We start from the raw sequence: 16,539 nt of genomic DNA on the forward strand, positions 1-16,539 counted from the left end.
TTTCATTTCTGTTCTTATTATGTGCACTCAGTAGTCCTCCCTGTCTTTCCAGCACTGGAGAAGCAGGGCCTAAAGGATCACCACAAGGTGAAGTCCAGCCAGTGGTGGATACTGTCTCAAAAAAAAAAAATCCATATTATTGGTGAGCTTTCTGACAACTTCCTATTTGAGCTGTTGGGACTTTCTTTCAACAGTGTATCTTGTACTACATCTCCATGTTGATCCAAGGAAATTAGCCTTTCTCTACATCAGGAAAATGTTTGCTTCTTTTTTGGCTGTTGATTTTTATCGTAGATCTCTGCTTTATAGATATTAGTTTTTTGTTTTTTTTTTTTTTTTTTTTGGTTTTTTGAGACAGGGTTTCTCTGTGTAGCCCTGGCTGTCCTGGAACTCACTCTGTAGACCAGGCTGGCCTCGAACTCAGAAATCCACCTGCCTCTGCCTCCCAAGTGCTGGGATTAAAGGCGTGCGCCACCACCGCCCGGCTAGATATTAGTTTTAAATAATTTTTTTTCTTCTGTGTAGTTCTGGCTGGGTAGGTAATTGCTGCATAATCCAGTCTGTCCTTGAACTCGGAGAAATCTATCTTGTCTCTGCTGAGTGCTGGGATTAAAGTAAAGGTGTGAGCATAGCTTTGTAAGCTAGGAGACCGCATCCTGAAGCTTTTTAAGAGAGTTGGCCTTCCTGCCTGTGAATAAACAGTGAGTGTAATAAATACAACAGCACCTAAAATTTCCCCCTTCTCCTTAAAGGTTACATGTTGGTGAAACCTTTTTATTTAAAAGAAGATGATTTAGAAGTCTCTGTCTATGGTCAGCTTGCCCCTTTGCTTGAGGCCTAGACAGGAAGCAGATAGAGAAGAGACAGGGAACACAATAGGTCTCTGCAGGGCGTGTTCTTAGGGGTCTCTCCTCCAGTGAGATCCTACTTGCTTTTCAGATTTCCCAGTAGTGTCGTCACATTGTGACTCCATGGAGGGATTCATCCGTTGTTTATGTCAGAGCCCTCAAGATCTAATCACTTCCCCAAAGCTCATCATCTGGCAGCCACTACATTTCATATTCAAGCCGTAACCTATCGAGATGCCTTTTGATTGCCTGCCTCTCTACAGGAGCCATCCTATCCAAGACCCTGCCACCTCTTATCCGGCCCACTGTAGTCCCTGTTGTACACGTCCCGTGCTAAAGCACGGACAACCTCAAGTCACATCATTCTGGGAAACAAGTCGTACTGTGATCTTTACTCTTTTGTTCATTACGTTGCTTATCCTTTTGTTTTTTCCATTTTGTAACGTGTATCTCTGCCCCAAGGAGTTCACCCCTTTACTCCACAACCATCTGGAATCTCAGTTCAGATGTTGCAGACAAAGCCGCTCTTTGATCCTCATGTGATTTCCTTTCATCTTTATTAAAGGAAATGATGTTTGTCATTCTTTATGAGAGGAATAGCCACTTCCAGTGCAGTCTTTGTGTAGAGTAGTTATATTAAAATCGGGAAGGAAAGGCTCAGACCTCTACTAGTCAGTGCTCGCTGCTAAGTTACTGTAAACCGTGGTTTTCCTGGGTCTCCCTCTGATACGTTTCCAAGCTCTATTAATTCTGATCTGTCCTCATACCTAAGAGCAGTCTACAGCTGTATAAGGCTCCAGTCCTAGCTTACTCATGGGTCTTGGCTTCCATGTCTACCTCTACTTCCTTTGTCATTTGAATGGCAGGTTAATGTTTTTCCTGTAGGGAGCCTTAAAAAGTCTTCACCAATAAAGACTTATCAAGATCTAATTTAGGAAGTTCATACTGACAGCTTTTTGTAAAGGCTGGTAGTCTGAAGCAGGGAGCTGTGCTGTTGAGATCAGCTGCAGTTTTAAGAGGTTGAAGAAGAGAAGATGCAAGCTTAAACTTAGCTTTGTACTTGTCAAGCTTTATCTTTCTGTTTTCCTACAAGATACCGGTGTCTTTGTACATAACATATTAGCTATTTGTTGATAACATGGAAGGTACTCTTTCTGAAAAGCTTTGCCTAGTTGGCAAAAGTATGGTTCAGATCTTGAAGAGTATGTATTTAGAAGACAGTAGAGTGACAATGGGAGTCAAATCTTGCCTCAGTTTCCAGAGTGCTGGGGTAACCATCATACCCAGCCTGAAGACAATACTGGGAATATTTTTTCCTCAGATATGCTTTTATCAGTTTCCTTTGGCTATCCTGTGCTATTTAGAAATATTTTGAGGTCTCTTAACTGGCAGATCCTTGTAACAGTTTTACCTTGTAACAAACAGACCCAGGGGTGTTATTGTTATTATATCACCATGTAAAACCTCAAGTGTTTTGGATTTTAACATTTCTGTGTTGTTACTCTAGAACTTTTTATCTGTAATAGAATCAGGTCAGTTATCTGTCCTGCTACATTCTCCCTCTCCTCCAATACCTTCAATATGTGTTCCCTTTATAAACAAGGAAAGAAGTTTGGGGCATTGTTGTTGCTTTTTTTTGTTTGTTTGTTTGTTTCTGTAATTCACCGTGGATTGACCTGAACACGGTTGAAGGGAGGCCTAATTGAGCCCTCTGATTTTATAGAAGGCTTTGACTTACCCACTGTACTTCAGAACAAGCTAATGGCAGCTGTTAGACCTGGGATACTATTCATTGTGGCGGTGATGAAGATGGATTCTGCTTTCTGTTCTTCATCCCTTCATAGAGAGATAGCCCAGTGGTTAAAAGCAAGTACAGCTTCTGCAGAGGACCCAAGTTTCGTGTCTGCACTCCATATCCGGTAGTTTACAACCACCTATTACTTCATTTCCAAACCATCTGATGCCCTCTGCTCTCCTCCATGGGCATTTGTACTCACATGCACATTTTTATGCATAAATACACATAATTTAAAATAAATTTTTTTTATTAATTAATTAATTTATTTTTATTTATGAGTACACTGTTGCTGTCTTCAGACACTCCATAAGAGGGCATCAGATCCCATTACAGATGGTTGTGAGCTACCATGTGGTTGCTGGGAATTGAACTCAGGACCTCTGGAGGAGCAGTCAGTGCTCTTAACCACTGAGCCATCTCTCTAGCCCCTAAAATAAATATTTTTTTAAAGTTTAAAGTCTAATAAACCTTTTTACATTTATTACTTTGTGAGGGAGGACATGCACCATGCTTCCTGCCTATTGGCATATCATTTGGCCATGAACAGATGGGCTGAAGAGTGTGTGCTGCCCAGCTAAAGCCTTGTGTATCCTTTTCTTAATCATACCTGTGTCCTAGCCTCCATCTACCTATTTGGGTCTGCCAATGAAATTTTCTTTTGAGGAAGAGTAGGCAAAGGATGCTACCTGAGCATTTTACCCTTGTTCTTTCAGTTTAGACTAAGTCTGTATCCAGATGATTGTCATTTTTGAGACTAAGTCTCCTTCACTGTATCTAAGGCTGCTCCCCTGAACATAGATTAAAGGAATATGGAATATAACACCATGCCTGGTTATTTAGTTTGTTTGGTGTGGTTTGGTTTGTTGTTGTTGTTGTTGTTTTGTTTTAAGTCTTCTGGGAGAGGGTCTCATTATAATCTTGGCCAGCCTGGAGTTTATAGGCAGTCCTTCTGCCTCAGCCTCCCAACTGCCAGGATTATAGGTAAGAGCAGGTGCTTGTTTAAGCGTTTTTGGTTTGTGTTTTTTGGTTTGGAGTGTGTGTGTGCACACATGTGTGTTTGTGCGTGTGTTTTGAGCTTTCCTCTTTGACTTTCATTTCTTTACATTTTAGAGGAGGACATTCTGCAAACCTAATGATGATGCCATAGTCTTTCTTGGCACATCATCATCATATGTATTAGGAATTTTTAGAATAAAGAAACAAGACATTATTAAACTGAAATAGCATTCATTCTCTATAGCTGTGGGTCACTTTTATGAAAAGTTAACTGCAGATCCATCTCTGGCCTCCATGCTCTCTCGCCATGGACAGTACGTGATCTTTCAAGCTTTCTTATTTGGAACATCATACGGATGCTGACATTTTCAGTAGCTTCTTAAGATAGCAATCATAAAGCTAGTGTAAGAGACTTGGGGAGTGGCTTCCAATGCAGGCTCTGAACACTGTTGTTCTCAGAGAGTAATTCAATGGAGCTCTTTTATACCCAGCTTACTCTACTGCATGTAAAACACAGTTTAACTTTGATTAATTTCATCTTCAGTGTTAAATACTGAGAGTTAATTGAGTGCGGCTATTTTAGGTGACAGGCATTTTAATCTTGCCCATGGAAACTCAGCTTCTGGAAGACTTACTGTTCACCAAGGGAAATATTACCTTCATTGCTTTCTCCTTGCCTCAAAACTTAAACTTTGGGTTTTGTATACTAGAAAATTGATTGTTGTTACCCTTCCCAACGAAGAACTGTGATGTAAGTTATCAGGTCTTTATTTTGCTGAATGAAAACACTAAAAATAAATAGCAATGAAAAAAGAACATTTTCATACCTTGTTACAAACAGCCACCAAAAATAGAGGTAAAATTGTGAGAACACAGCCTCATGACACTCGGCTTGTAAGTGGACTACGTTCTGCTTTGAGCAAAATGTGTTCTATTTTACTCTTTTAAAAATGTTTGGCCATATGGTAATAAATACTTGCTTATGAATGGTGTTTAAGAACTGATGCTTGGTATTTGTAACAAAATCCTCAGGCCCTGCATAAATATAGTAAGTAGCAAACACACATGTCGTGTCTTCTCTCTTTTTACCAGTTCGATCCTTCGGTACAGAAGACAGGCCAACAGACCGTCCAATACCACCTCGAGATGAAGTCTTTGAATACATCATATTCAGGGGGAGTGATATTAAAGACCTCACTGTTTGTGAACCACCCAAACCACAATGTTCTTTGCCTCAGGACCCAGCTATTGTTCAGGTAACTGAAGCAAATTGCCTTTCAGAGGTACAGTTATACCTCATTAGGCTTGGCTTTTGCCTTTCCTGAACCTCCATGTAACTTACTAATTAGAAGTTACTTGAATACATAAAATTACTTGAATAATGTTCTATAGGTTTCTTTGAAGATCTTAAGTTGAAACTGATAAGTAGCTGAAGAATTTAAATAAATTTTATAATATTTTCTAGTTTCAACACTACTATATTGCTAAAATGGCTAAGCTAACATTTATTGAAAGTTACCTATATATAGTAAGACTTTTTAATACAAAGCACAGACACTACACTTAAAAGTTGGTCCTCCTGGTACTCTTTCAGCTTGATACTCAATTCTCTTTTTCTTCTTTAAGTGAGGAAATTGAAGAAGAACCACAGTTGTAATGAATTCAGGTAGTAAGATTCCAGAACCAGGACCCATGCCTCTACACTAAGCGAATAATGGTGCATATTACAAACCAGGGTGATAATAGCTACTCTGGGATAAAATAGTTAGGTTAAATGGAGGAGGTGCTAAATTATAGTATGCATTATACAATATGCAATGATATATAATAAGATACCACAAGCATAGAAGGGTTTTAACATAAATTCTTTAAAATGACAAGTTAAAAATTAGCCAAAGTATTCTCTTTTTTAACTTTTTATTGATTCTTTATGAATGTCACATTATGTACCCCAATCTTATTCATTCCCTTCGTATCCTCCCTCTGTCCTTGCATCCTCCCCTCCTCAAAGAAAATAAAGTAAGATATAATAAGAAAAAAATAGTAACCATCTTGTCATGGGATCTATAGTGTGTCACAAAATATGCCCTTTTGTCAACACATCTTTACTTGCAAATGAACATTGCAATGAGTCCTCGGTCTGTTTTAAGGCTTCTGGCTTCTGATATACACTATTAGTGCTGAATTCTTACCGGGACTCCTCTTGGGTATCTTGTTGTTGCCCTGTGTCATGGAGCTTCTACAGCTTTGGATCTGCAGGACTGGACTTTCCACAAAACCCAGCAATTCATAGATAGAGTAGATTTGGGGTGGCCCAACTCAAAGCCCTGGATCTGGGCCTGAGATTGATCAGCTCACCAGCTCTCCCTCACCCACACCTCCAGGGCAGGCTTTTCAGCACTGCCCCAGCTAGGCCACCCAATGCTACAGCCAACAAGGGACAGAGCCAGCTCTCTTGGTCTCATATCCAGCTCGCCCACACCTACACCACCCAGGATAGCTTTAGGCCAGGTGTAAGGCCTGCTCTCGCCAGTGCTGCAGCTAGTTGATCACTTCGTTACCCTGAAAAATACAGTAAAAGGAAGACAGGTTTTTATCTTGGCTTATAAGTTCAGAACCTTTAGTCACTTTGTTAGGCCTGTTGTTTGAGGTCCGAGCGTAGACACACAGTCATGGCAATAGGAATGAGGGTGCGCTCCTCGTGATGGCCAAGAAGCAGGGAAAGCATGTCCATGGTAGAGGGCCTCGGGTAATTGAAAACAAAAGTGATCTGGAAGATGGCCCACTGGGTAAAGGAACTCAGAACCAAGTCTAATGACTGAATTCAGTCCTCAGAACCCTCATAGTGGAAGAAGAGAACCGCCTCTGGCAGGTTGTCCTCTGAGCTACACATGAATACATAAACAGTACACACTGAATGGAAATGAAATAATGGAAGGAGATTTACAAATGAGAGTGCTTTTATGTTGTTACCAGACTACAGCCCATCATTACTCAGAGGTCTCCGTCTGTTTGTGTTTGTGTTTGAGACCAGGTCTTTCTATTATATATCTCTGTTCATACTGGAATTCACCATGTAGACCCAGCTGGCTCCAAACTCAGAGGTCCACCTGCTTCTGCCTCCTCAGTGCTGACACCTCTAAACCCAGCAAGTAATTTTTCTATAAGCAGTTTCTTTATGAACTGAAGCTGCTGTTCATTTATATCCTAAATCTGTTACAAAACTAAACTCACAACAGGAATTTATCATTAAAGAAAGAATTTGTAAATAGCATTAAATGTGACTGGTGTAAGTAGACATGCTGGGACACAGTCAGCTCAACGGCTACGAACACCGGCTCCTCTGACAGATCCTAGTTCAAGCCCCAGCACCCACGGTGGCGGCTCACAACTAGACAGATATTGTAATATTTTAGGCATATACTGTAAGTCGTTATAATTGCCCTTCTGTCTAACAGTTAAACTAAGCATGTTTTTAAAAAGCTTAAAAAATACCTGATCTTTGTTGTATACACGTAGCTTTGAACTTAGAAGACTAACCTGTGGTTTTCTTTCAGTCTTCACTAGGTTCGTCATCTTCTTCATTCCAGTCAGTGGGCTCCTATGGACCTTTTGGCAGGATGCCAGCATACAGTCAGTTCAGTCCAAGTACATTAGTTGGGCAGCAGTTTGGTGCTGTTGGTGTTGGTACGTGGTGATATTTTTTCTTGTTCCTTTTTCTTTCTTTCTTTCTTTCTTTCTTTTTTTTTTTGTCTTAATTTCTTAACTAAAAAGGTATAGAAAACTTGCCAAAACTTTTGAAAATGTCGTTTTAAGATTATAAGTACTTATGAACTGGGCAGCATTTCTATTAGCACTTGGGAAATGAATGCAGGAGGATTAGAAGTTCCAAGTCTTCCTCAGAAACAGTAAACTTGAGGCTTATCTAAAAGGGACCTTGTCTTGAAAACATACATTGTAGTAAGCATGTGTCAAAATACATTTAAGGAGCTGGAGAGAGAGTTTAGCAGTTAAGATTACATACTGCTCTTACACATAAGATACAGATTTGATACCCAGCGCCCCATATAGTACAACCATTTGTAACTCCGGTTCAGGTGATTGTGTTCTCTTGAGGCCCCCGAGGGTTCTTGCACATATGTGTGCACATCTAAACATTTAATAGATAAAAGACCAGACAGGTAAGCATTTAGTCCTCCTAACCCACCAAACATCTTAACTCAGAATAGTAACACATTAGTCCACAGTTTAAAAAAATTAGTCTCGCCGGGCGGTGGTGGCGCACGCCTTTAATCCCAGCACTTGGGAGGCAGAGGCAGGTGGATTTCTGAGTTTGAGGCTAGCCTGGTCTACAGAGTGATTTCCAGGACAGCCAGGGCTACACAGAGAAACCCTGTCTCGAAAAACAAAAACAAACAAACAGAAAAAAAAAATTAGTGTAGCCCAAAACCCACTTTTCCTGAAGTGCAAAATCTCATGTATAAAAACAGATGACATTTGCAGGCATGATAGGAATGTGGGAATCTGAAGTCTCTTATTAACCACTAGCCTGGCTGCATACCACATGGTAAAACGGGGACTGTCTGCTCCTCCAGTCACATGGCCGACCAAGAGCTGCGGCTTACTTGCATGTGGCTAACTAGCCTAGGAAATCATTTAAAGAATAATTTCTACTAACTCGCCATGCTAATTACTAATAAAGTACTGTAAAGTAGACTAGCTGTAGTCAACCGTCTCAAATTTGGACCTGTTTATTAGTATTACTATTCCTTCATAATAGTTTTATTTGCCATTGATTTCACTGTTACATTATTTAATTTCTTTCTATAATGAGAGCTTCTAAAAATAGTGGAGATCAGCAGTTCAACACAATTAAAGAGTTTGGAATTCACTACAACAAACACAAACGTCCAAGGCTGGAGAGTTAGCTTAGCTCTTAGGGCCTTTGAGTCAGCCAGTGAGCTCAGATTATACTTAAAAGCGAGGCGCAGCAGTTGAGAGGGGCAGAGAGGCCAGGGCAGGGATGAATGAGTCCCCGGAGCTGCTGCCAGACGCTCTACATGAACTAGTGATTTCAGTTCAAAGAAGAAGATGAGGAACAACTAAGGAAGACACCTGGTGTTGACCCCTGGCCTTGACACACACATACTTGCGCATATATACACACAAGTGCCTCATACACACAACATGCATCATGTTAAAAATACAAACCAGGCATACTAACACACACATTTAATTCCAGCAAGCAGATTTCTCAGTTCTAGGATAGCCTGGTCTGCAGAGCCAATTCTAAGACAGCCAGGGCTACACAAAGAAACCCTATTTCCCTCCCTCCCCCATCCCCTGCCACTCCCCAAAAAAGAAAAAAAATGCAGAGGTCCCATAAACATGTAAAAAGTGTGTTTTACCCTTGTGCCCAATAAAAAAAGTAGTACAAGCAAGAGTCTCAGCGTGCATCAAAGTTACAAGAGTGCTTGCCCTGTGTGCACGCAGGAGGCCCGCCCAGGGCTGATACTGGCACCACATTAGCTGAGTGGACTGGTGCAAACTTGAGTGCCTAGTGCTGAGGTAGAAGAAGCAGGCACAGGGTCTAAAGATTGATTGATTGATTATTTAATTTAAGTGTGTGTGTGTGCGTGTGTATGTGTGTGACTTTCTGCCTGCTTGAGTGCATTTATGTATGCACAAATGTGCAAGAAACCTATGCCATCATGAGAAACATCCCATGCATGCCCTGGGACTGTGGGTGCTGGGAACCAACCCCAGGACCTCTGCATGAGCAATGATGTTCTCCACTGCTGAGCCATCTCTCTAACACTGAGGCAGAGGATCTAAACAGGAAATGTTTGTGGATAGCTGCCTTCAAAAACGAATAAATCACACTGAGGTACCCTTTCTTTGCTGTCAGTTTGTTTACCCCAGTTGATAAGTTCAACTAGAATAATTTAATTTAACACAGGTTTGCTGGTATGCCATGGTATGCTGAAGTTCAGTACTTTTATAGGCAGAATGGCAGAATATTGACCAAGTAGACAGACGCTTGCATTTTAGTTGGTTAAATCAACCAACTGTTTGATGGTTCTCTTAGGTCTCCAGTGTTAAATAATATTTTAAAGATTTATTCTATTTGGAAACGGTGGGGGTGTTCAGAAAAGGATCAAATCCTCTAGAACTGGAGTCACAGACAGTTGTGAGCCACCTGACATGAGGGCTGGGAGCTGAACTCAGGTTTTCAATAGGAGTAATATGTACTCTTAACTGCTGGGCCTTCTCTCTGGTCCCTTGTATAGGTTAACTTTTAATTAGCAAGAATAGAAAAGGCACCAAGATAGTGGTAAAGAGCCGTCATGCACACTAGTGACAGCAGACACGAAGGCCACAGCTGCTGTCAGTCTTCATACTGACACAGAGGTACAACAGTCCTAAGTAATGGCTGGACACGGTGGCGCACCGCTTTAATCTCAGCACCTGGAAGGGAAAGACAGGCAGGTGTCGGTAAGATGGAGTCCAGCCTGGTCTACATAGTGAGTTCTAGATCAGCCCAAACTACATAGTAAGACTCTGTCTCAAAAAATAAATAAGATGCAATCCTAAATTTATGTTAACTTTTAGAGTCCTGACAGTTGGTGACTATTGATTCTCTGCCAGTAGAAATGACTGATTGTATTGAGGGCCCCAGGCAAGTTACACAGCTACCACACATAAACGCGGAAGTGTAAAGGCAGTCTGAATGAGTAAATGGTTTGAAGTAGTGCAAACTGGTTGATCCGTAACAGATCAAAGATGGCGTCACACAGACCACCTGCAGAACACATTTGCCAGAGCCTGATCTGAACAGGGTATTGAAGTCATTAACACAGCACTGCTTAGAGCAGTAGGACAGTAAGGAATGCCATATACATACCCAGGAGTGAAAGATGTGGAGGACACCACACATGAACCAAACTGCCCACATTCTCCAGAGGACATTTGACAATGAAGGGCCAGGAATCCGTTTGGCTTTTAAAAGTAGAGCTGTGCCGTGTGGCGCACGCCTTTAATCCCAGCACTTGGGAGGCAGAGGCAGGCGGATATCTGAATTCAAGGACAGCCAGGGCTACACAGAGAAACCCGGTCTCGAAAAAATAAAAAAAATAATAAAAAATAAAAGTAGAGCTGTATTGGTAAGTGGTGGGTAGAGAGGTTAGGGTGTTGGGACAACTCCTAACAACAAAGCATTGTCTGACCCAGAATGCAATGAATGCTGAAGCTGAGGTCACTCTGCTCTACAGAGAACCCCAGAACTGCTGAGAGACTAAAGCCTGGCATGGACAGCTAATCTAGGCTTGAGAGTCGGGACATTTCAGGTGCCACACTCTCCTGAATTCATTCACAGATTCAAGATCCCAATCAAAAATCCCATCAGTCGTTTTTTAAGAATTATTTATTTTATGTATGAGTGCACTTCTTCAGACACACCAGAAGAGGGCATTGGATCCCATTACAGATGGCTGTGCGCCATCATGTGGTTGCGGGGAATTGAACTCAGGACCTCTGGAAGAACAGACAGTGCTCTTAACCTCTGATCCATTTCTCTAGCTCAGGATTATTTTTTATAAAGTGCAGAGTGGGTACCAAGACAATCAGGAAAATGCTGATCTTTTTAAAAATCTTTTTAAGCTGGGAACTCCTTGACATCCTTTGGAACAGAAGCATCAAATAGTGGTACCTTATCCCAGAGCAATGCAGTTGGTTCGGCCTTCACACAAGACACAAGATCTGTAAAACCACAACTAGCCCAAGGTAAGCTGCTCCGTCCGTTGAGAACTTGCCAAACTTCTATAGTCTTTTTGCCTTGCTCTGAAGATTTGTAAACAGCATGTATCATTGGTGTTTGCCTCTTTTAAATTTTTGAGACAAGGGTTTCACTGCTTATCTTAGGCTAGCTCAGTATGTTATCAGTATATTCCTGCCTCATCCTTCTGAGTGGTGGGATTACAGGTGTGTGCCAACATACCTGGCTGGTTCAGGATTTTATTTTTCCTAGATACTATATTACAATAAATGTTTTGCTGAATGGCTTCTACTTTTTTTTTAATCTTTACACATTGAAATTGAAATAATAGGCATTTTTTAACATTTGTTTATAAAGTTTATCAGATCAGTCCCAGATTTGCCACAGAAGGTTGAAATGTAGGTTAATTTGATAAGCCATCCAAAGAAATAAGCTGTTGATATGTGTGCTTTTGAGTCTTAACCTAACATCCCACAGGATGTAAAACCATCTGTCTCTGTGATCACTACCAAAGAGCCGTCTTGTATTGCTTCTGAAAAGGCAGGTCATGACTGAGATCTGGACTGGAGGACACCCTGGAGCCTAGACATCATAACAGCTTAATAAGCTTAAAGGATCCTGTTTTCATTTTGAAAAAGTCTGTTTTTCTACCAGTCTCATAATCTTTAATCATGCAGCCCTGTTTGTGCTGTGTCCACTGCTACTGTCAGTGTTCAGTATTGCAGTGTAGATCCACTTCATAAAGGTGGAATAATTGCAGGGCAAAGCTGACAAGTATCAGAATCAGGCCAGTGCTAATAAGGGTAGTTTTTTTATGTTAAATTCTTGTGCCTTAAAGTCACTGTAGCCAGGGTTGTCCTTGCAGCTGACTTATTGATTGTGGAACTGGAAAAATTACTCCAGTTAAGAGGACTTAATTAGGCGAGCAGTGGTGGTGCATGCCTTTACTTTAATCCCAGCACTTGGGAGGCAGAGGCAGGCGGATTTCTGAGTCCGAGGCCAGCCTGGTCTACAGAGTGAGTCCAGGACAGCCAGGGCTTCACAGAGAAACCCTGTCTCGAAAAACAAAAACAAAAACAAAAAAAAAGGACTTAATTAGCCTTGCTGAGGATGTGAGTTCAGTTCCTAGCACCCACATGGAACAGCTCAAAACTGCCAGGCTCCAGTGGTATCTAAACTGATAATCTCTAGTTTCCATGGGCACTGAAACATACCCTCACACAAAAAAATATTTAAAAGTAAAAATTAAATATTTTTGGTATGTATATTGTTTTAAATATCTTAAATATTTTCTGTAAATGACTTGGAAGTAGAAGCATAAGGAATGAAACAAAACCATAATCTTGTTTCCCATAACTAAGAATATTTACATTTTGTTATATGTTTTTTCAGACTTTTTTAGGCTAATATAAATGTATATTTACTCTTTACTTAAAAAAATTATGAATTAGGACTGAATTATGAAATAGGACTTTTCTTTATAATCACCAGATTTCCTGCAAAAATACAAATTTTGCTGAGCTCATGCCTTTAATCCTAGCAGTCTGCAGATAGAAGCAGACAGATCTCTGTGAGTTCCAGGACAGCCAGGACTACATATTGAAACCCTATGTCTTAGTTGGGATTTTACTGCTATGAAGAGACACCATGACCATAACAACTCTTATAAAGGGAGACGTTTTATTTGGGCTGGCTTACAGTTTTAGAAGTTTAGTCCATTATCACCATGGCAGGACACATGGTGTTATGCAGGCAGTCATAGTACTGGAGAAGGAGCTGAGAGTTTTGCATCTTAATCTGCAGGCAGCAGGAGGCTGTGTGCCACACTGGGCATAGCTTAAGCATATAAGACCTCAAAGCCTGCCCTGGGCAGTGGTGATGCATTTTTTTTAGTCCCACTGCTTAGGAGGCGGAGTGGGGGGGGGTGTCTCTGAGTTTGAGGCTAGCCTGGTCTACATAGCCCAGGACAGCCAAGGCTACATGGAGAAACTCTGTTTCAAGCAAAACAGAACAAAACAAAAGATTTCTAGATTAAATTGTAGTGGAGAAACGTTGGTTATTTTTGTTTAAGAAAAGTAAGGCAAGATTCCTTCACTCATACTGAAGACAGAAGTATTTTTGTTAAATTTTGATTGGATTTTTATATAAGTCTGTGACACAGAAAGCCTAATAATTCATTTAAATTCCACCAACTAAAATATTTGAGTTTCAGAGGCTGGACAGGTGGTTCAGCAAGAGCTCTTGGTGCTCTCGCTGCTCTTGCACAGTACCCATGTCAGATAGCTCAGCCCTCCGGGGCAGCTGACCCCTCTGGCCTTCTCAGGCACTTACATTGAAGTGCACAACATAAACACATTATGGAATAAAAATAAAATATATCTTTTTCCAAAAAATAATAAAGCTGGGAGTAGTGCTACATACCTTTAATCCAAGCACTTTGGATGCAGAGGCTATAGTTCCAGGGTAGCCCGGGCTACATAATGAGACATTGTCTTAAAAAAAAAAAAAGTTGCTGAATTTCATACAAAACACATTAGATTTTCTTTTAACTCTATGATAAGAATGTGATCTTCACTCAAGGAGATTCTTTTGCATTTTCTGAAGTTATTTCTGGATTTATTACTAATCATATATACCACATTTCGTTATTTGTAGCAGAATTAACACTTCCAAGTTGTTAGGAAAAGGGAATGTCAGAGGCAGGAGGATTTCTGAGTTCAAGGCCAGCCTGGTCTACAGAGTGAGTTCCAGGACAGCCAGGGCTACACAGAGAAACCCTGTCTCGAAAAACCAAAAAAAAAAAAAACAAAAGGAAAAGGGAGTGTAATATGCGGCAGTGAGTCAGTAACCTGCTCTGCATGCCCCTTGTGTTTACTGCTGTACTACTTCAGAGTCACAGACTTTCTTCTCAGAAAAGCATTGAGAAAAAGACATTTTACAAATTTGAAAGGTCATTTGGTAGAATATTATAAAATGAATTGCAGCAATAGGCTTTTCTCAATCTTAACACTTGAAGCTGCTTGTGATTCCACCTGTAATCACAGCGTATGAAAAGCTGAGGCAGAAATATTGTGAGCTCAAGGCCAGCTTGATCTATTTAACAAGGACTTGGTTTAAAGGGCGGGGAAAATCTTTGTGAAAACTGAGCACGATGCTCTGCTGCATAGGCTACTGCATTGGAAGCTGAGGCAGAGGGATCATTGGAGTCCAGATGTTCAGTGCCGGCCTGAGCAGCTTAGCGTTGTTCTCTGTCTCATCAACACTTAACACTCCCTTTAGTATTATAAACTGTTTCTTGTGACCCAAAATATAACCATAAAGAAGGAAAACTTACAGTGTTTCTATTAATAGTACCTTATGTTTTCAGTGTTCTTTGGTAACTAAACTTTCCCCTAAAGTAACTTGCCATTAATGTCTGAAGTATGTAAACACTGTTATTGCACACTTGGAGTACCTGGGGAGGTACCCCTGGGGTTCTGAGTACTCCACACCCAGGGACCGACCGGCCAGCATTCATCTTCTTCCCCAGGTGACTAAGCCTGCACTGTAGCATATCTGGGGATTTTCTTTTTTAAATATGAAGGTAATTTTTAAGCAAAATTCCCTATTTTAGTACAATATCATGGAATCTAAGAACTTCTTTAGAAATTTAGAGCAAACGTTACAGGAACAAAAAGCATAAATAGAGTATTTTATGTCATTCTGATCTCAGAGTGAAAAATGGAACTTGGTGAGTCAAACCCATGGCAAGAGAGCCTTGAGATGACCTAGGAGTGAGGTGCAACTACTCTACAATTCTCAGAAGGCCCCTCTCTCTCTCTCCTCTTCTTCTCTCTTCTTTCTTGCTCTTTAAATTCTGACATTTAATTACTCAAACATGTAAGGCTTCTAAAAATCATCAACTGGGCTGGAGCTGCAGCTCAGTTGTTAAGAGCACTGACTGCTCTTCACAGGTCCTGAGTTCAATTCCTAGCAACCACGTGGTGGCTCACAACCATCTGTAATTGGGTCTGATGCCCTCTTCTGGTGTGTCTGAAGATAGTGAATGTTCTCACATATATAAAATAAATAAATTTTAGAAAAATAATGGCTGGGCGGTGGTGGCACATGCCTTTAATCCCTGCACTTGGGAGGCAGAGGCAGGCAGATTTCTGAATTCGAGGCCAGCCTGGTCTACAGAGTGAGTTCCAGGACAGCCAGGGCTACACAGAGAAACCCTGTCTCGAAAAAAAAACAAATAATAATAAGTAATTCTTTTTTTTTTTTTTTTTTTTTTAAAGACATCTACCTGCCATGCTTTACTGTTCTTTACATCCTTGTGACAGATCTTCCTGCTTTAGTCATTTCCATGGACACGCATCCTAGAATAGCACTTAAGTGTTGGAGGCAGGAAGATCAGAAGCTTAAGGCTAGCCTGGGTTATGTGAGATTCTGTCTCCAAAAAAAGGAAAAGAAAAGAAAGCCTCCATTTGACATGCCTACACTGTGTGATCTTTGCTGATAGTCCTATATTAGGTACAAACACGAAGATAGTCACGGCAACAGTGTTACTTTGGGGGTTTTCTTGTTGTTGTTTGGGAGTTTTGTTTTGTTTTGTTTCATTAGTGTAATAACAGCCCACTAAAGATAACCAGGATTAAACACTGGTTTAACAAAGTGAATTTGGTTTTATGCTAAGGATTTAAATTGGCAAAATAAAATTCTATACTTAGTTCTATGAGGTCTAGATGGTTTTGGAATCCCAGGTTAGGGTAGTTTATTATCTTTTGGTTACATTTTAGGTCGATCAAGCCCTCAGTTAGACCCTTTGAGAAAAAGTCCAACCATGGAACAAGCAGTACAGACCGCCTCGGCCCACTTACCTGCTCCAGCACCTGTTGGGAGAAGGAGCCCTGTACCAGCCAGGCCTTTGCCACCTACCAGCCAGAAAGCAATAGACAACCAAGAGCACAGGCGAGGTAGAGCTGAGCTGTCTCCTGTCTGCACTGGGATCACTCTCCATCTCCTCATGACACCGGGAGTGCTACTTTATATGAATGGTGCTAGCAGGTCGAAGCTGAACTCTAATAGTGTTCAGACTTTCGAATTTGATTCAAAGTGGTGTGTGTGTGTGTGTGTGTGTG

The 16,539-nt window shown here is 40.9% G+C and overlaps 1 protein-coding gene across 3 annotated transcripts in view; it reads left to right on the forward strand.

The window, feature by feature from the left end:
• Window positions 1-16,539, forward strand: part of Lsm14a (LSM14A mRNA processing body assembly factor) — a 38,676-nt gene that overhangs the window by 9,567 nt on the left and 12,570 nt on the right. For 2 of the 3 annotated variants that reach the window (XM_028754153.1, XM_028754155.1), the window contains exons 2-5: window positions 4,735-4,898; window positions 7,200-7,329; window positions 11,302-11,424; window positions 16,198-16,374. In XM_028754153.1, coding sequence (XP_028609986.1) covers window positions 4,735-4,898; window positions 7,200-7,329; window positions 11,302-11,424; window positions 16,198-16,374 — 594 coding nt within the window. The remainder of the gene's footprint in view (window positions 1-4,734; window positions 4,899-7,199; window positions 7,330-11,301; window positions 11,425-16,197; window positions 16,375-16,539) is intronic. The other variant, XM_028754156.1, reaches the window with a different exon arrangement.

Source organism: Grammomys surdaster, unplaced genomic scaffold, assembly GCF_004785775.1.
Source record: "Grammomys surdaster isolate TR1022 unplaced genomic scaffold, NIH_TR_1.0 125984, whole genome shotgun sequence".
Classification (NCBI taxonomy): domain Eukaryota; kingdom Metazoa; phylum Chordata; class Mammalia; order Rodentia; family Muridae; genus Grammomys; species Grammomys surdaster.